The sequence below is a fragment of the Centruroides vittatus genome, unplaced genomic scaffold, assembly GCF_030686945.1.
Source record: "Centruroides vittatus isolate TY-2023 unplaced genomic scaffold, ASM3068694v2 contig_880, whole genome shotgun sequence".
Classification (NCBI taxonomy): domain Eukaryota; kingdom Metazoa; phylum Arthropoda; class Arachnida; order Scorpiones; family Buthidae; genus Centruroides; species Centruroides vittatus.
The window spans coordinates 1,898,164-1,920,519 of record NW_027122572.1 but is presented as its reverse complement, the minus strand read 5'-3'; the positions used below and the strand labels follow the sequence as shown (position 1 = coordinate 1,920,519).

Here is a 22,356-nt window from a genome sequence, read left to right as displayed (position 1 = left end):
AACCAGGTTGAGGTTAATAGGCTTGGGGATATCTACAATTACAATGCTACTAATTACTTCTGAAAATTCTGAAGAAGAGAGAAAAGCAATCGATATTAGACCGACTCTTTAACCCCCAAAAACAAAAAACATGACTAATAAAAATGCAAGACTGTATATATATGTATTTTTATTATTACATATAAATAAATGTAGTAAGAAAGTATATACTGTATTTTTTTATTTTTTGGGGTCTTCGGAATGAATTAATCAAATTCCCATAAAAACCTATGGTAAATCGATAATCGGTTAACGAACAATTTGGATAGCGAACAAAGTCTGAGAATGGATTATGTTCGTTAACCGATCACCCACTGTATTAATATGTAAAGATATTTTATATAACACTGATGACTTATTATAACAACAAATTCTTCCAACATGCTTTTAGAATAAATCTTTTACTGATCTGGCACTCTTTTCAGATGCATGTTGCCAAATTCTTGTCTATTAATCAACTAGAAATGACAATGAAATCATCATTGCTATCATATGAGTGAAGAAATAGAAGCCATGGAGAAAAAGTGTCATTAATAATCAAATCACTGCACCAAACATTTCCAAAAAATTTGACATTTCTTTAAACTATTGCATTAATTTTATAAATTGTTTATTTTTGGAAACATCATTTTCTTAATTTGGCAACTAGTTTAGAAACATTCAATACAGTTCAGTAAACTGTTGATTTCAATAATTCATTTATGTTTTCCACAAAGTTTCCAAAAGTTTCTTTGTTAATTTATTTTTGATATTATGCTAATCATAAAATGATTAACATGAATGACTGACATGATCTATGACATTACAAATTTCATTCAATAACTTAATACCAAAATATATTAGCCAATAACAATCAAAATTTTTTGTTATTGCATTCAGATAAAAAAATATTTTTCTATTTTACAATTTTTTTTCTAATCAGTGATTGATAATCCAAACAATTAGAAATATTAAATTGATGAAACCAGACACTAGTACAGGAAGAATTCTCAAATAGAAAATTCATTAATAGTATAGTATTATTAGTAATTAAAAATCAACAATGATATTCTTACTGATAATGAAATTTAGCTGACTTAATCAAAAGTAAAAATAAATACTTAATGTTTATCTGAGAAAGCAATCACCAATGACAATATTAAAAAGATAATCTGGTGTAAGTAATCTGTTTGACCAGAGGAAAAAAATTATACTAGAAATAAACAAAATGACTTGTAGTTTTTGAAAAATACAGTAAAAAGGAGATTAATTCTGAGCAATATATTACTAAATAAATTTTAAAAATTTAAAATGATTAAAGACAAGGGAAAAAACCAAAATCTTTTTGAAGCACTTTAATAATTCCCTTGTTAAATAAATAATTCCATATAAAGTTATTCACTGTACTTAACTAATCTGGCATCCCTTGCAAATTCTCAAAAATTAAGATTCAACTTTGAAAATAATTTGTATTTTTTTGAATTTTTGAATTATTGTATATCTATCAAGAATTATGAAGAAGATATAACAAGATTAATCTGAATGTATTGAAAAGTGGAATAAAAAAATGCATAGATAATAAGAAAGAAATATTTTTTAATAACTTATATCTCTTGTAAAATGATATTTAAACAATCAAAATAACCAGAATATATTTTAAAACATATTAAAATTTTTCACTTCTGAATTTAAAATTTTAAAAGCATTCAAGAAAAGTTTCATCTAAAGCAAATTATATATTTAAGTATTCAAACTTAATTATTGAATACCAGCTATAAAATTTTAATAATGATTTTTACAAGTTCATATAATAAATAAATTATAAAATAGTAATTTGTTTATCTGGCACTCAATAATCTGGAAAGCCTAGTAATACAGCACTCTAAAAAGTAACTGATAATATAGGATTTTCCAATAACACAGTAATCTGTCATACTAATATTCCATAAATCAGATTATGTATGACACATGTTGTAATAAATGTGGGGCAATAATCTGTTCATTAATATTTTTGCAGGTTTTTTTTAATCAATTTTACACACAGAATAGTGATGACCTATATCATTTCAGACTGATTAAAGAGCACAAACAAACAAATTGAAGCATACAGTAGCCTGCACTGGTAAAAACTGTACAGCAATGTATGCAATGTTCAGATTGCATATAACCTATCTTTGTAAAAATATAAAAAATGCCAAGTAATCCAGAATTTTCAATAATCAGGCACTATTCTGGTCCAGTATGTGCCAAATTAACAAACTTCTACTAAACATTATTATTTTAAGATTACTTACCCTCTTAAGAGAGTTACTTGATAAGGAATTGTTAATTTAAACTGATTATTTTTAGATTTAATAACTATTTTTCCTGAACACTGTTTAGGATGTAAGGCTCTTGATGCTATAAATTAAAAAAAAATCATTGCTTTAAGATTTGAGAATTGTTGATGTCAAAAACATTTATTTTACATATATTAAAATAAATATAAAAATTACTTTTCAATAAAATCTCATAACAGATGGCATCATATACAATTTTAATCTTAAGCTAATGTCATAGTTTTTTAAAACTAAAATATATTTTTAAAATAGTTTTGCTAAGTTATGGTAAATTTCTCTATTTCTTTTAAGTTTTTGTTATTAAATTTTATATCATAGTGTAACTGAAAATTATAGACTTTCTTCGTGATCCTCTTAACCTTCTATTCAAGTGCCAGGAAAGTCAAGAAAAAGCCCTCGCCAACTTTTTAATCACTATATTTTTTATTTGTATCTTAATTACTTTGACTTTTGACATTCATAAATAATAAAGATTATTTATGAATGTAATGTTAAAAGTTGAATAAAAATTATCTTATTATACAATGCATTTGTTCCTAAATGATTATTACACAATTTCACAAAATCATGTTTGCATGAAATTTTTATAAAATATTTTTTAGCATTGAAAATAAGTAATGCAATTGAAATGAAACATGCAAATGTTTCCAATTAAAATTCATAAACAAATATACTTACGAAAAAATGTTATTGTTGCTACTTGAGTACTCCAAATAGTATCTGGTGGTATCTTAACAGGATTAAATTTAACTTCTACAGCTTCATTTACAGGTGTAACAATAACATTCTACAAATTTATTAAATTATTAGTAATAAACTTATTTGAATCAGATATGCAGTAGATTCAAAATATTCCAGCACTGTTTTTTAAACAAATGAGACTAAAGTCTTACTTACAAGTTCTGGCTGGCATGTTCAATGAACATCACTTTATTCTAAAAATGAAATCATCCAACAAGTGATCCTATAATGTGTGTGTCGAATGCCAAGAGAATGTAGTTTTCATGTATTCATCAAAGTGAAAAAATGTCGCATACTGAACAATGAGCTAAATTTAAATTCTATCAAACGTTAGGTAAATCTACTACTGAAATCTTATAAATAATACAAAAAGTTATAAGGAGAATGTGCTTTCTCAGTGAAAAGTGTTTGAGTGGTTCCAAGAAAGGTGAGAATCATTTGCAAATGATTATCATGTGGGACAACCATCATCATCTCAAAATAAGGAGAATGTGAAATGTGCATGGGAAATTGAGGTACAAATTCATGTCAAATAGATAAACAGAGAGCAGAGAAAGTTGGAATTTCAATGAGAAGTTATCATCCAATTCTAACAGATGATCTGAACATGCATAATGTGTCTTAACACATTGTTTCTTGAAACTTTAAGAAGGAACAGTGTCAGCAACAAACAAGTGTCAATAGTGACCTCACTGATGCAGTTAATAAGAGTCTGATGCTTTTATAAAAAAATCATCACTGGAGATGAATTGTGGCAATTTCTTTATGATCCTCAAATCAAACATTAATTGTCCACATAGTAGTCTCTATCATCTCTGAAAATCAAAATGTTATGATTAGATGACTCAAAGGATTTGGTAATGATGGAGGTATATTTTGACTAGAAAGATCTTTCATTACAAGTTCTTTCTGCAAGGTGCCATGGTCAACAAGGAGCACTATCTGCAAGTGATGCAGCATTTAACAGAAGCAATTTGCATTAAGAACTCAGAACATTGGTCAGCTAAGGACTGGGAACTTTTTCACAACAGTGTTCCAATACACAGTCCACTTCTTGTACAAAATTATCTGACTACAATTGGCAAAATTTGCCTGCCTGTACAGTACATACTGAAATTTATATCATTTCTTAAAGATTATACCTTAAACAGTGCCTTAATGTTTCCATGATAAAGATGCTATAGAACAAATCGAGGAAAGAAAAAAACATTTTTAGAATCTAAATACAGTGGAACCTCAGTATACGTCTGCTTTAGAATATGTCCAATTCGGAATATGTCCTGTTTGGACGAAACAAATTTTGCTCAGTATACGACTTTTGTTTGATATACAACTTAATTAAATTATACACGCCATCTATGAACAAGTAGGACTCTCAGTGTACTAGACCAGACTACACGTTCGTGGTCCCACGGTCTATAACAGGGGTGGGCAAGCAAGAGTTCAGTGGAAGCCGAAATGTAGATTTAGCAAAATGCATGGGAGCCGAAATGTAGTTTAGCAAAATGCATGGGAGCCGAAATGTACGTTTAGCAAAATGCATGGGAGCTGCAGTTCTGTACTGTCGTGGCAGACAGTATGGTAAGGCTTGCGATTTTATTATATAATATAAAACAAATATTGAATTTTTTTAATAAACATATTTTCACAAAATTATAAAAATAAAATTGTAAAAATAATAATAAAAAACAGAAATTAACACTTTCAGCAAGAGCCACATGTAACTCAAAAAGAGCTGCATTTGCCCATGTCTGGTCTATAACTTTGTTAAATTTCTTCTGATTTTAATTTGTAAGTAAAACTTTATTATTTTTATTAATCATGAATTGAAAAAGGCAAATGTAAAGCAACAGAAAACTAAAAACTGACTAGAATCACAATGAAACTGAAAGAAGAGATTGTTGAGAAATATGAAGGTGGCATGGGTGTTCGAGATTTAACTGTTGCATACCATATTCTGAGAATGACGATATTGACAATTGTGAAAAATAAAGACATTATTAAATCTGCTAACGTTGCAAAAGGGGTTTAATCAATTTCTAAACAGATTATTAGTATTAAGGAGAGTTTGATTTGATTTGATTTTGATTTAATGATTTAAATAATATAATACAATATACTGTAATAACTTAAAAATCTATAATAAAATTTATTTTTTTATTAATGTGCTCAAACAGTGTTTAAATTATTTTACAACCCCATTAATATATCATATCAAGAGGATTTTTTTACATGAGAACAGATTAATCATTTTTACATTACTTCTTATGGGAAAAGTTGGTTTGGTATACGTCCTATTCGGTATATGTCCAAACATCAGGAACGGATTAAGGTCGTATACCGAGGTTCCACTGTATGTTCTGAACAAGCATTGGCAGAAGCATATAGCTACAGACATAGTATTTCCTGGTGGCTATGTTTTTAAATAAATATTTTCATATCACTTAGTAATATTTGCATGAAATTTTAGCAATACAGCTACCAATTCTTAGCAATACAGTACCAATTCTGGAACTTTCTGAATGTACCACATGTATGTAATGTTAAATTTATATATATATATATATATATACAGTAGAGATTCGTTAATCGGATCGCCGGTAATCGGAACGATTTTCAGTCGGACTGTGTCGTGCTGAATCGAACGTTTTTGATACTAGATTTACTTCTAAAGTATAATTTTCATGTTTTTATATTCTTCAATATATTTATTTTGTTTGTACAAAATGCAGAAATAACTTTTAATGATACGATAGTCTCGATTATTATTATAAAAATTTTCGTTAGGCTTAAAATTGACGAAAATTCAACACGAAGCGACACACAACGAAGAAAAATTTGAACATCGGACAGGTTAATATATTTATTCGTACATAATCAATAATCGGAACAAATCACTAATCTGAACAACCCCAGTCCCCAATTGATTCCGATTTTCGGTTCTCTACTGTATAAAGTGTCAATAAAAGTGCTTATTTCTGGAAACTAATGCAAAAACTAATAGAAATATTTACATTAGAACATCTGCAGCTAATTTCAATATAAAAAAAAGACTATGTCATATTGAATATAGTTAAAAATTTTATGTTAATGTATAATTTGATAAATTCAAAAGTAAAAAAATATAAACACTACAAAATAAAATGAGTAAAAAAGCGTAATAAACGAAATCAGTTCATACCAATCTATTCATAGTGATTATATATGGAGAAAAAGTATCTAAAAGGTCTTACAAATACCCCATTCATATACTAGAGACATGCAGGAAAGATACACAAAGGGTTAAAGCTTACTATTACATATAGCTAGTTTTCTGATAAAACTGAAAAGAAGCATGTGTCTAGAACAGCAGCCCATCTGGATGCACCTCATCACCTTTTATCAAATTATATGTTAATAAAAAAATTTTTAACTATCAATATATACAATCTGACAAAGTTGGATAATAGTCTTTATTATATTCAAATTAGCTGATGTTCTGAAGTAAGAATGAAAACATTTCTAATAAGTTTTTGCATTTGTTTCCAGAAATACACACTTTTATTGACTAAGAATAATGGTAAAAAGTTTAATATGCATAGATATCAATACATAATTATTATATATAAATTTAGCATTAAAACTCTTCCTAACAAAACTATAATTAATACTTATGTAATGTGCCTAAACTATTCAATTAAAATATATTCAATTTTATATATTCAATATATAAAATTAAAAATATATTCAATTCAAAGAATATATTTTTAATTTTAAGAAAATGTAAAATACAGTTTTTCTTTAGTCATATACAAAACATCAAATCAATTATAAAAACTTTAAATAATTTATACAAAAAAAAAAAAATACATTAATAATAGTCTGTTATATAAATTTAGACTAAAAACAAAAAATATCGTTTTAAAAAAGTTTTAATTATCTTTTAACAATTTTTAAAAAATGTTAATTTTTTTTCAACTTACAACTATATGAATATGTTTCTGCCCAGAATTTAATAAAGATAAAGTAAGAGTTTTTGGCTCATCATGACTTCTTAAAACACCAAATTCTAAAATTTCTGATGGAGAATATATACCAGGAACTGTAAATAAAAATAAAATATAAATAACAAGTTAGTATTTATTCATGTAAATTTAAAAAAATGAATGTACTAAAAATAAACTCTTATATCTAAAAACACGTGTTTCAAAAACAAAATTATTTTCAAATGTTAAATGTATTTTATATTTATTTGTATATATACATAATTTAGCTTAACGTTATCTTGCATATAATAATTTATGTTTTTACACTATTTGTTTATACATAACTGTTTTATAATAATAATAATAACTATATATTAACAGAACAAACAATATTTATTGAACAATTGAATATGATAAACTTTAAAATAAATGACATAATTCATTCATTTTCTTAATACTCTCAAAGAGAATAAAGGAATAATACAAAAATTTGAATTTGAGTGAAAAGCTATTGGATAATCAAAATGCTGAAATTTTATTATTATTAATTTGAACGTAACTATTCAAAAAACAGTACTAACAAAAAACAGAAGAATACTACAAAAAAATATTAGGTAGAACAGCATTATCAGTTAGATTATCAAAAACTTGGAAGGATAAACAATAGATATGCATAAATAAACTAAATTTTTAACTTTAGATCTAACAGAAATTAAAAGCTTAAAAATTAGACCTACAAAATAGAAATTGTCATAATGGATGTAATGAATGCCAGCAAAAATAATTCAGCAATTCAGTATCTGTAAAATTACAATTTTGACTTAAGCTTAAGATAAAAACATTTTGTGAGATTAAAGTTCTACCAAAGCAGCTGAGCTGAACTCTGAGAGATTATTGAGTTATAACAAAATATAGACTTAATTTAATAATGATAAAAATTTAAATAATTTACTTTACTTTAAATTATATATACAGGGTTCCTACTCAAATTTTTGTTTTGAATTCCCTGACTTTCCCTGATTTTCCCTGACCAACTTTGTCCAAATTCCCTGACCCTCACATTTCTTACAGTGTGGAATATCGACATAATAAAACAGCATTTTATTTACTGCGAACATCGAGTATATCTATCCCTCTTTTTGCCTAGTTGTATGTTTCAAAGACTGCCACATTAAAAAAATACAGTATGCATACATCCTGTAGAAAAATGTATGATAGAATCCACAACTTCAATGTAATGAAAAAATAAGCAATTTACAAATGAAACATGAGCTTTTTATTTTATCATCATTTATCAATATTACTTGTATGTAAATCTAGTAAATACAAGATAGCATAAAATCAACAAACAGTATTCTTTGATATACAAATAGTACTGTACTGTACTTAAAATGAACTCTTGACTTAGAAACACACAATCTTAAAATCTTTCAACAAAAAGAGTAACTTTTTTAAACAGCAACACAATTTTACCAAAAAGTTAAATTTAAAAATTTTCAAATAAAGCATTTGTTCCCTCATAAAAAAAATCGATCATGTAAAAAAAGAAATAGTTTTCTTTTGTCAACCACATTATTTCAAAATGGCGTAAAAATAGATTGTATATAAAGAGGGATAGGTGTAAGTTTTTACTATAGCTTCTCTAACAAATCCACTAAATCTAGCAAAAAATTAGCTGAATTGGCAACTCATTAAAAGAAAAAAAAATGTTTCGTTGCCGCCATTTTGATTTTGGTTTCAGTGTAAAGGCCAGAGTTTTAATAATTATTTTTAATAATTTTTATTTATTATTTAATTTCGCGTTAAATTTTGTCTTTGCATAAAATTTTCTTAAGAATGCAGACAAAATTTATCTGTTTTAACCCTTAATTACAAATCTTATAATTATTGCAAATCATATCACAAACCATCTTTCTCACTTTTATAGCAAATTTTAATAAATGAACTAATGTTTTCAGCAATCTTAAATAGCCTTTCTCAGGTTTAACATAATTTCAAACGTCAATTAGAACATAAGATTTGAAACTTTACGTTTCACTTGTGAGATATGATGATTCTTTCCCTTTGGGAAAATAAAGGGGATAAAGTTAATTCTCCCAACGTCAGGAAAGTCGAGGGACTAATAAGTTGTGGGAAACATGGTACAGATGGACGAAGACACCTCTTTACCATTTAACCCGTTTATTGTAAAACTATGCTTACAATATAGCTAAAGTTGTCTTCGTTTCTGGTCTTAAGTTCATAGTGGCAGTAGTGGAATCTGGAATTCGGAGCAATGTTCAGTGAATGATCCAGAAAGGAAAGTTCATTTGATTTCTGTTTGATGTCTACCACTAACATATATCACTCATGCTTTTCCTGAGTTAGAAAAGTCCTCCTTTTGAAAGGCAACTGTTAATTTGTGGAAGGAGAAGGTAGCCCTCGATCGTCCCGTGGGTATTGGTTTTGGACCATCACCCACGCTTTATGATGGGGATCTAACTGATTCTCTGATTTACTTACGTCAATTGAAGAATCCGAGTTCACAGAAGTATTCATTGTCTTTTCAAACAATGGAAAATTCAACTCCAATCCAAATGATCAATCTTAAGAGCTGCACTGTCTTGACTATTTCTAAAGTTTCTATAAAAAAATTTTATTCATTCCTTTTTTTTCATCTAATAATTTAATTTTTTTATGTTTTTCTATTTTGGGTGAGACTTGTATTCCTATGACATCATAGTATTACGAAAATTAGGATTCTTAAAATGTATAGAATTTAAATAAAATAAAATAAATACACTCAAACCTGTTTTTGTGCGGTGGATAGGAACCACATAAAAGAAAACAAAAAAAAAACAAACAAACAAAAAAAAAAAAAACGCAGGAAGCTTCACGAGTAGCTATAAAAAATAGTTTTCGCAACACAAAAAGTATTTTTTTATGCAGTGAATAGGGACCGCATAAAAAAAGTCCCACGTGGAAAATAACTCAAAATTGTACGAAATAACTAGGAATTGCTTTTTTAACTCCTTGGGCCTTTTTCTGCAATCCTTAATGGGGGAAAAATCCTCTAAGAAGTTTATTTTTTATATTAATTATTTTCACTTAAATACGAATCTAACATTAAAAAAATTTGCCGGGAAATAATTCCCGCAAAATAAACACCCTCCCAAAAAGTGGCTTTACAGAAAAACTATATAAAAAGTTAAAAGTAATCGTTAAAAAATACTTTTATTTGATAAATATAGCTGCAGGAAGTGTTATTATTTCATTCAAAGCATAAAATTTCACACCTGCAGTCTACATTTAACACAATATTTCTGATTTTTATGCTATTAAAATATGAGGGGACCGAAAAAAGGTAAGAGAAAAAAATTTTAGTTAATAAAAAATGAAAAAAACTTGATGTCATAGAGAACATCCAATAGAGTTTTAAAAAAATTTTACAGAAGTCAATTATGTTCCAATTTGATTGAAATTTTGATATACCGCACAAAAACAGGTTTGAGTGTACAGAAATAAACATCAAACGAAATTACAATTATATGTTAATAAAATATAGAAGTTCAGCACATAAAATCGTAACTACAAATCTTTTTCTTTTGCAACATAACTATAAAAATTGTTTTGTTGTTGTTTCGCACAAAAGATAATCAAATTTATTTTAATTTTTTAGTAATTTAATTAATTTTTTAAAAATTTACCAGCTTTTTAAATTTATAATTAATTATAAGCAAGTTAACATTGGTTAAACTATCAGATTACCTAGTTGATTTTCAAAATGATAACTACAGTATATCTATTACAAGTATAATGCCTAAATTTGCCAAAATCAGTGGATATTTGTTACCCAACATCATTTCTGTTAAACTAATTATTAAACTATGTATCGAAGTTGTGGAAATTAACGGGAGAGGGGGAAAAATACACTTGCAGTACAGTTCTTTTCAAAGAAAGTTGTAACAACAAATGTAAAAAACTACTAGTCGGCGCCAGCATTTTACTGTAAATGTCGGGTAGCTATTTATAATTTTTTTATGTTGTATAGTAATGTTTTAAACATGAAAAACAATTAAATCACAGATATTTACTGATCTATTTAGCTATTTTGAAGTGAACAATCTAATAAATTACGATTTCAAGTTTTAAAAGTTTGTAAACTAATTTTTAATTAGTTATTTTTTATTCTAATTAACAAATTCATCTTTTTATAATCGCTGAATTATTAAAATTAAAAATTAAACACTATTACATAATAGTAGTTTATCCTGTTATTAATCCACAACTGTAAAATTATATGGCTTCAGAACGGTGAAAAGAGCCATTTCATATTCAAAACAGATTTTGGTATATTTTCTTATTAAAGATTGCAGCATTACTTCTTGCCGCCTGCAGATGGCTATGCTTAGTCAGCCATATTCAGCAAACGAAATCAACAAGGCAGTTAAGGAGACAAATTCCCTGACTTTTTGACAGTTTTCGACAAATTCCCTGACTTTTTGACAATTTTCGACAAATTCCCTGACTTTCCATGACTTTTTCCGAAACTAATGAAAATTCCTGACTTTCCCTGATTTTCCCTGACTTTCCAGGTGCATAGGAACCCTGTATATAATATTATAATTAATTATGCACAATATATCACAATAAATAAAACTTATGATATATGTATATTGAATGAAATAACACCAGTAATCCAGCAATAGAAAAAATTTAATAAATAAAGAAATATTAGCTAGTTTTCTTTTATTGACAGGTTATAGAATTGAATGTCAGGTTATCAGGTTGTAGAATTGAATGTTGAACATAGAACATTACAGATGATTTAAAAAGGTTAGAACTTGGTAACATTGTGCACATGCAGCTGGACAAGCATAGAGAAATGGCACAAAACTCCAAAAAATAAAATAAAAAACTGAAGACCTAACGCTAAGGGACTTTGAATATAACTTTATGCATTTGAAATGGAATCCATATCTTTATAGTTAATGATGGTATCCCTTTTTGTAGTTTTATAAATCTCTAACATTTCTAAATACATGAAGTGGGCTGTATTGGCAAATTGGTACAGAAAACAGGCGCAGTTGAGTGAAATATTGATGTCATTATTGCAGATGAAGGCTTTGCAAGCAATTCATAAGCCTTTTTTAAATGGTATTACCATGCTCCTTAACTTGTGTGCTTAAAGATCTGGATGTCACTCCAATGTACTCATAATAGCAGTTTACTCTATTGTCTTAGATAGAGATGGAGTAAATACGCGAAAGGAATAACTCCTGACTAAGATCTTTGACCTGTCTCAGCAGTGAAATAAAAAACATTGGACTTCTTTTAAATGTAATGTTGACTTTTGAAATACAAGCTATTTCCTTATAGTTATAAATGTTGTATAGAGCCTTGTTATATATAACAGCCTTATACAATCTATCCACATTTACAATGGGATCAACCTGTGAGAAGTAACATTAGAAAAGGTCTTCAATAAGTTTTGGAGAGTTGCCATGCAATATGGCTAGATGGTAGATGTGCTGTAGCTCTTGTTTTCTGAGATGGGTTCTTAAGCAATAAGTAAATGTTCTTTTTATGAAAGCTTTGAAAGCAGCTATTTTCTACACGTAAGTCATGAGACAATAACAGAATGTACAATGGCTTGTAGAAATCCTTATAGTAGACACCTGTTGTAAGACAGCTGTTATGTAGAGTGATCAGAATATCTAGGAAGTGGGCTTGGTTGGAACTTTTCTTCTGTGTTTAGACAGAAGCCTCAGAATGTTATTGATGGTGGCTAGGAATTCTTGCAGTTGGGGTTTCTGGCACCAAATAATGAGAATGTCATCCATATATCTTGCATAAAGGATGATTTGATCCTCAAAGATAAGAAGAATGTTCAGTTATTTTTTTGGATTTTTATGAAAAGCTTGCACCTGTCTACACATGCATGACATTAGTTCCATCACTTTTAAATCATCTGTAATATTCTATGTTCAATATTTAATTCTACAATCTGATGATGACCATTCAAAACAGTAGAAAACATTTGTTTATTAAATTCCTTCATTTTTGCTGGATCACTGATGTTATTTTATTCAATATAGTAGTTCCATCCAGTTTTTACTGTTTACTTATGATAAATGTAATCAAATACAATTAAGTTTGGAAAATTCAGATGATTTTAAAAATGATTTTGAAGTACACACATCAAGATGAAGAGTTCCAAATCATATTTTTATGTATCAACATGAGTGAATTATTATTTTTTATATACCATGAATTAATTTTATGTTTATTTTTATTTTAAATTTCTTGCTAATAATTTTAAAAATTCCATAACAGATACAAATAAATAAAATATCATTCAGAATCATATACTACCCTATGCAGGTATTCTGTAATGGGATATTAGATCTTAAATGTTTCAATACTCAATACACTGATAGAGAACTATAATCCTTCATAGAGTAAAGCCTATTCAGAAGAAAGATTACTGACACCAACTAAACAAAATTCCCAGTTAAAATAAAAACATTTATTTACATTTATTAAATACAAATATATTTATTTAGTAGAATTATTGTACTAAAGACCTACAGATATGAACACACTCACATACCCAAGATCAAAAAACACAGTTTGAAATCAATTATCTGTTTGAAAATTTTTATGCAGTTTCATATTTAATTCATATCTATATTAATTTATATATTCTATAATTCTAAAATCAATTTTTAAATTCACATAACAATAACAAAGTTTTTGCTTCTTAAAATATAGTTTGACAAAACAATCTATTAATTTTCAATACTTAATTATAATACCAGATTTAAAATTAATATGCATAAGAAAAGCAATCTTTTCAAATACAAAACCATAAAATTATTTTTATTTTTATTTTATATTAATAAAATTCACTTTGAATAATTTTCTTATTTAATTACTAATACCATATTCTGTATATTTTAAAGGTAATGATAAACATTTATAATATTTAAACAGAATTATTTCATAATTATAAAATGAAAAAAAAACACATTTTAGTAGTTTATATAAATGCTCAAATGGCTTCAAGTGCAAGTAAAGAGCATAAATGAATACTAAGACATCATATATAGCCTTTCTTCTTAGCTTGGAAATTGTTATCATTTAAATACAGTCAAACCTGTTTTTATGCGGGGGATAGAGACCGCATTAAAAAAACGCATAAAAAAAAAATCTCAAGAAACTTCACGAATGGCTGTAAATAATAGTTTTCACGACACAATTAAAAAATATTTTTTTAATGCGGTCAACAGGGACCGCATAAAAAAAAGTCTCACATAGAAAATAACTCAAAACCGTACGAAATAGAATTTATTGACAACAGATGTCAGCACTTGACTGCATCGTCTGGTCTATCGTCTGTTTTACATATTTTTGTCCAGGTGGTGTTTTGTTGACTTAAAAAGTAAATTATTTCATTTTTCGCATATTCATGCAATAATATTACTATAATAAGTGCATTTATGCTATAATAAGTTTATTTAGCTATAATAAGTCAACGTAAGACATGACGAATCGCACGAGACTAGTCGCCAACTATACCGCACAAATTAAAAATTCACATTAAAAAAAATCGCATAAATAAAAATCGCACATAAAAAGAGTGCATAAAAACAGGTTTGACTGTAATATATGTATCTTCCTCATACACACCGGGGTGTATAATATATAACTAGAACTCACTTGTGCCTGTGACCGGTGTGAAATTAATTAATTCAAGTTAACGAATGTTTTCTGGATGCCTTCCGTGTCCTTCTTCAGGTTAAACTGCTGGATTCTATTATTTTTAAAAAACTCCGTTCCGATCTTTTAAGAACGAATTCGAATGATGATAGTTCGAAAGCGCGATGACCATCGCGCATGCGCTATATCTGTCGTGCTCCGTGTCGTACTGTATCGTATTCGTTTTTAATCTTTGTATTCTTTTTTATCTTTGGGTCACATGACTTCATGTGTCATCGGACCCAAATAAATCTTCATGCATCCTCTTGTAATAAAGTTCGCCAAGCAAGCGAAAGAGCTATCTCGTCGCGTGAATTAATGCATGTTGTTTTAGTTTGCGCTTTATGTATCTCTATCGCTTCTAGCCATTTAAGGTGTTCCATCTGAGTTGTTTTGGTTATTAGCGTGGTCCCTTGGCGCAATTCGTAGAAAAGATGAATGATAACACGTATGGTCTGTCAATCGAAGTTGAGCAACATAGCGATGCCAATGTGCATTTTTTGGATGTGGATATCAGGATTGACTTGCACAACATCCATACCTCGGTGTATCGCAAACAATGTGCAAGCCCCACATACATCCCGAGTGACTCGTGCAACCCGATCCAATACAAAATAGCAGCATTTAGATCATTGGTCAGACGGGCATACATGCACTCTTCCACTCAACAAGCACTTAAGAAAGAGTTGAAACATATTGAGAAGATTGCGGATATACACGGCTACCGCAACATTATTCCAAGAATGTCGGAATGCCAAAAAGCACGAATGAGCCAAAACGCACCTACAGTGGCACAAGGTAACAACCAAAGTACGGAGGTGGAGAGAATACCCATCACATATAACCCGACCTTGAAATCCATATACGAGTCTATCGCCAGGAGACGTAAGGTCACCGTTGCTTACAGGAGAGGCCCAACTATTTACAGTTTGTTACGTAACGGAAAGGACCTATCTGACCCGAATAGAATGGCAGGCGTATACCAAATTCCGATAAAAGACGAGAGATTTAATAGGGATCTGATCTACATAGGATCAACGAAACGCTCTATGGAAGTCAGGGTTAAAGAGCACAAGGCAGATATAAGATACAACAGAGCTACCATGTCACTCGCAGTGAACGCTTCTGAACCGGGCATTAATGTGGACTTCGCGGGGGCCATGCTAATAACCAAAACAACTCAGATGGAACACCTTAAATGGCTAGAAGCGATAGAGATACATAAAGCGCAAACTAAAACAACATGCATTAATTCACGCGACGAGATAGCTCTTTCGCTTGCTTGGCGAACTTTATTACAAGAGGATGCATGAAGATTTATTTGGGTCCGATGACACATGAAGTCATGTGACCCAAAGATAAAAAAGAATACAAAGATTAAAAACGAATACGATACAGTACGACATGGAGCACGACAGATATAGCGCATGCGCGATGGTCATCGCGCTTTCGAACTATCATCATTCGAATTCGTTCTTAAAAGATCGGAACGGAGTTTTTTAAAAATAATAGAATCCAGCAGTTTAACCTGAAGAAGGACACGGAAGGCGTCCAGAAAACATTCGTTAACTTGAATTAATTAATTTCACACCGGTCACAGGCACAAGTGAGTTCTAGTTATATATTATTTAAATAATATCTTAGTAATAAGGAACATTTTATTACATTAAATATTTCAGAAAATCCACTTATTAACTGTTCTTAAAATAAAACAACAACAACTAAACCAAATTTCTAAGTACGTATTTTCACATAAGTGTACTACCTGTTATTATTAATTAATTAAAAATAAATAAAATAATTTAATATCATGAAAAATAATCATAAAATTTTTATTATCTTTAATCTAAACATCTAAATAAATTTTTTAAAATCAAGTATACTAAAAAGTTGATTTTTTAAAAAATTATTATTATTTCTTAAATTTATTCAAGTAGAAAAATACACTCAAATTATTTGAAAATTATCAAAATGTATTCTCAAATAAAATACCTGACGTCACTTCTACTTCAACAGGTAAAACTAGATAATCATGATTAGTACTATTAGTTTTTATTCGAATATAAGCTGTATGATTTCTTTCTATCCTTGCTACAAAATTTGCTCTCATAACAGATTTTGTTTCATAAGGTGGTATTTCCTGAAAAATAAATAAATAAATAAATAAACAAACATGTAACAGTAAATTTCAGTTTCAAAATATTTTAAAGAAATAATTTAGAATTTTTTTTAATTTGTAATTTTATATATAAAAAATTTGTACATAGAATTACAAATTAATAATAAGCAAAGCATTTATCACAGTAAATTTACAAAATCATTTAAATGATTTATCCCCTTATAAAATAATGCATTACTATGTAAGAAACATACAGGCTTCCCCTGCTTTATGTCTATAATCCATTCCTGAAAATCAGATGTTCTGTAAAAAAACATTAATAAAAAGTCTATTTCCCATTATTTTAAATGGAAAAAATTATAATGCATCAGTTATAATATCAATCAAAGATTCCCAACTAATTTCTGAAAAAACAACTAAAATATAACAGTGGTTGTATTGTGTTTTAGTTATGTTTATTATGTTCATATTATGTTTATTTACGTAAAATGAAATATGGTATAGTTTCTAACTTAAACCATATTTTCTTGATTATAATGCACCATCAAATCTAATGCACACCAAAATTTTCAAGCCATCAAAACCAAAAACAAGTTAGTTTGTAAATATAATACTCACTCTATTACATTGAAAATGCAGCCATAGGAAGTAAATGTATGCAAGGTGCATTTTTGAAAAACAGGGTACACAACAACTAGGCAATAGTCAAGTGGGTGACAGTTAACTGGGCAACTTCATTTGGGCGACCAAAACTTAAAAATTTTTGCATGCTTAGCAAGCTTATGATCATGCAGATATTGTTTATTTATTTTTTTGTAAATATTGATAAAATATATATAAATATAAATATGGTTAAGACTTATGAAGTATAAAAGTTATAAACTATGAGTTACGAATTATTTCCAACTTAAGAAAATGAAATGTTTAGAACATCTTACTGTAGCATTATTAATTATTTTATATCAGAAAAGGTTAACAAATCACATCAAAGAAAAGCAGTTTTTTGAAAACAAATTATTTCGAAGAGGTGCTTTTTTTTTCCATGTGATTTATTGATTGTTTCTAATTCTTTTGAAGAACTTGCCATCAATTTAATATATGTATGTATAAGGGCAAATCATTTTCAAAAATAAAATTTAAAATAAAAATTTTGTTTTGAATTTCGTGTTGTTTTTGTTTTAATGTTTGTTTGAACACATATAAATATGTTTGTTAATTACAAAATTGTTCTTTTAACTCATTTCTCAAAAAATATAATTTAAATTTACCAGGTGGTAGATCACTAAAAGAATGATGATTTTAATAAGGAAAACAAAAAAAATTTTGTATTTTGTCTATTACTCATCTCTTATTTTGTCACCCAGATGTCCAGTGTCCAGTTAGCAGTAGCCCAGTTGACAGTGTCCCTAAAAAATATTCTATTTTCCTGTTTGCTGAGCCTCATAATGTTCATATTTTTAAATATATTCATTTATGACTCCATTATCAGGTACACAGGATCTATTGACTAACACAAAATCAGTTAAAATTACCATACAATCAACATTTTAACAGATTTCATATCAATATGACCCAGCATTAAATTTTCCAGATACACATCTGGAAAACTTTCACATAAATGTACTTCCTGTTATTAATCCTGGACAGATATATGCTAAAACTATAAAACTTTGACAAAAATTTATACCTCATCTTATCTGAAGGTTATCTTATCTGCAGAAATATACATTATATTTATTAACATTAATTTTTTCTTTTAAAAGAAAAAAATAAAATTATTTCAGTGTAGTATCACAATGAAATATCTGCAATAATTTTTTTTATATTCTTCAGCAGAGCAGATAACTCTGCTTAAACTCAATTTTATAAGAAACCCACTGCTGGATATCATTCACTGGGCTTGCTATAGTTAAAAAAAAAACCACTAAAACTAAAATAAAACCAAGGTTATTAGTACACGCTAACATCATTTAACAGATAATAAAATATTAAAGTCCTCCAAATATGAAACACATCGCAAGTTATGAGCCATTTGTAAGTCTCTTAATAGCAAACTTCCAAGCTGACGGTAATCCCTCAGCGTCCCTGGCGTTAATGCATCTGTTGTCGAGTCTACTCTTATATATTTCAATTTTTTCCGCCATTTTTGCTAAAGTTGGAGAATATATTTGCTTGACAATTTCCACTTCTTCCCATCCAACGACGGATCCTTCGGCCTGGGCCGTCTGGGCCAGAACAGTTGCGTTAGAACTTTTCCTTACATCATATTTATGCTCTTTAATTCTTACGCCTAGGTTTCTCGTTGTAACCCCTATATACTCCTGTTTTAGACCTAATTGCTGGTTTTCATAAGGGATCCTATAGACCTCAGCTTTATCTTCTTTCTTAATCTCCTCTTTATCAGTTCTCAGAATTTTGTAGAGGTTCGGGGCTCGTTTTAAGATCAATGTTGATTTTTTAATGTCAGCTATCTCCTTCATAATGCCCCGTACATTTTTGTTGAATGTAAACTTAGTATATTCACTAGGCCTTTGTTTAGAGGTTCTCGCGTCGTTCTTTCCAAACTTCCTCACGATACCATTAATTACGTTTCTTCTGTAGCCCAAGTTCTCAGCAATTCGCATGATCCTGTCGATTTCGCCACAGTCCAAGGATCCATTTCGTTACAAACTGGCAGCCTTTCGTACCTTAGTCAGGAGGGCTTTTACTTATTGCGATAACGTTATGGACAGGGTTAACGAAATCGACAGGATCATGCGAATTGCTGAGAACTTGGGCTACAGAAGAAACGTAATTAATGGTATCTTGAGGAAGTTTGAAAAGAACGACGCGAGAACCTCTAAACAAAGGCCTAGTGGATATACTAAGTTTACATTCAACAAAAATGTACGGGGCATTATGAAGGAGATAGCTGACATTAAAAAATCAACATTGATCTTAAAACGAGCCCCGAACCTCTACAAAATTCTGAGAACTGATAAAGAGGAGATTAAGAAAGAAGATAAAGCTGGGGTCTATAGGATCCCTTATGAAAACCAGCAATTAGGTCTAAAACAGGAGTATATAGGGGTTACAACGAGAAACCTAGGCGTAAGAATTAAAGAGCATAAATATGATGTAAGGAAAAGTTCTAACGCAACTGTTCTGGCCCAGACGGCCCAGGCCGAAGGATCCGTCGTTGGATGGGAAGAAGTGGAAATTGTCAAGCAAATATATTCTCCAACTTTAGCAAAAATGGCGGAAAAAATTGAAATATATAAGAGTAGACTCGACAACAGATGCATTAACGCCAGGGACGCTGAGGGATTACCGTCAGCTTGGAAGTTTGCTATTAAGAGACTTACAAATGGCTCATAACTTGCGATGTGTTTCATATTTGGAGGACTTTAATATTTTATTATCTGTTAAATGATGTTAGCGTGTACTAATAACCTTGGTATTGTTTTATGTTTGTTAGTTTATATTTATGTATTTTTTGCGCTTTAATTCTAATTTTAATTAGTTGCTCCGGTGACGGTTTTTTGAATTTAAATATTTGTGTTCCATTCTTTGGAATTATTTTTGTTCGTCAGTTCGAACCTGAAGATGATCTATGGAATAGATCGAAAACGTTAGTTTTCTTAATTAAAATTCTCTCAGCAACTTATAAGGTGGTGGTTATTAGAGTACATAATTATGTACTAGTAGAGAGTAGGGTAGGTCCATAAAATAGAATAGCCCGTATGACATTTTTGTAAATAGTCAAGGTGTTAGTCAACCCGAATGCCCAAATCAGTGAGAACGTTTGCAACAATCACAAGGCAGTGCTGCCAGATGCAGAGAATAAAATTTGTTCATTTGAAAAATTACAAATAGGACATAATTCTATATACACAATACAGTATTATTATCCAGATGATCATCTCTGATCTAAACTAAATTCATAGGCTGTTGACAGTTTAGGGGTCGTCTTATAATATGCTAAAACTATAAAACTTTGACAAAAATTTATACCTCATCTTCTCTGAAGGTCATCTTATCTGCAGAAATATACAATATATTATATTTATTAATATTAATTTTTTCTTTTAAAAGAAAAAAATAAAATTATTTCTTTAAATGTTTTTGTCCAAATGCTCACTTTTATCTGTAGACTGACTAAATGCAGCAGTAGTGCCTCTGTCAAAAAAATTCTCAAGTGTTGTTTGTTTATATGCAAATTTTTTCTCATTGTATATTTCTTGATAACAGGTAATTGCATATTCTAAAATCTCTTGCAACTTGAAACTTGAAACTTACTACTATGTTGAAAGTCTTGAGATTCGAAAATCTGCATAACTTTTTCCAGATTTCTAAAAGCTTTATTTATATTTATATTATACATCAAGTATTGTTTTGGAAGTACAAAAATAATAAAAACAAACATACATAGGTTACAAACTAACAACAATACAGTATGTGCTCTTAACAATGACTCATTAAAATAGCCATTCACTAGCTCATACCTACAACAATGTTTCATTAATACAATCTCCCCAGTGCAGTAATGAGTCAGATCATAAAACAGTAAAGTAGGAGCTACCTTTATTTGTAACACTTCTGTAATTGAATGATTACTGTTAGTGACATCATACAAGCATGTTTAGACATTCTGCTATAGATACAATGTTATGATGTCTTTTCCAGTACTAGATGTCAGTTTCCAGTTGGTATGTTTGAGATGCATATTATATTTCAAGACACTTGAAGTACTTTTCAAAATGTTCAAACTTTCTCAATTTTGTCAATATTTGAACTTAGACATGCTATATCAGGTATACTTGTGGTGGAAAATCGCATGATGGAATTTTCCACCACAAGTATTAATTATTTAATATTTATTTATTATTAAGGAATTTTTATATAAAAAATTAATGATTACATAGCAATGAATACATATTTAATTACAAAATTGATAGAAATGTAAAAATTTAGAACACTGATGTACGGCAAGTGGTTTAAAATTTCTTTGCTCTTGTAAATGAAGTCAAGTGCTGTTTAGTATAATGCATAACATTTGCTCTCTGCACAATGCATTGCATTTGCATCACATCGCAAATGAACCACAGTCAACTAGTGCCAAATTCTTTTAATAGCAAGGTGCAACCGAAGTTTTCATCTCTAAAACATGAACGTCAAGCATCTTGATGTTTTAGGGATGAAAACTTTGGCCACAACTCTAACTCTAATAACTCTTTTCTATACATTGAACAAAGATAAAAAAAAGAAATTAAACCTGCCAATTTTAAGCTGGTCCAAATTATCAGAAGTAATTTATTTTCTTGAAGATAAATAAATTGACATTCAAAAATTACTGTAAATTTGAAAATTTAATGTAGTAGTCTAAGAAAAATTTGAATGCAGTTGCCATGAATGCATGTTCCACCTATAAAAAGTAGCTTGTACAGAATATATA

The 22,356-nt window shown here is 29.0% G+C and overlaps 1 protein-coding gene across 2 annotated transcripts in view; it reads right to left on the bottom strand.

Moving 5' to 3' along the window:
- The window catches only part of Tmem131 (Transmembrane protein 131), a 176,332-nt gene that overhangs the window by 101,018 nt on the left and 52,958 nt on the right, over positions 1-22,356 (bottom strand). For both annotated transcript variants that reach the window (XM_067280042.1, XM_067280043.1), the window contains exons 9-12: positions 16,796-16,943; positions 7,061-7,179; positions 3,036-3,144; positions 2,313-2,418 (exon numbers count right to left, since the gene is read on the bottom strand). In XM_067280042.1, the coding sequence (XP_067136143.1) occupies positions 2,313-2,418; positions 3,036-3,144; positions 7,061-7,179; positions 16,796-16,943 (482 nt within the window). The remainder of the gene's footprint in view (positions 1-2,312; positions 2,419-3,035; positions 3,145-7,060; positions 7,180-16,795; positions 16,944-22,356) is intronic.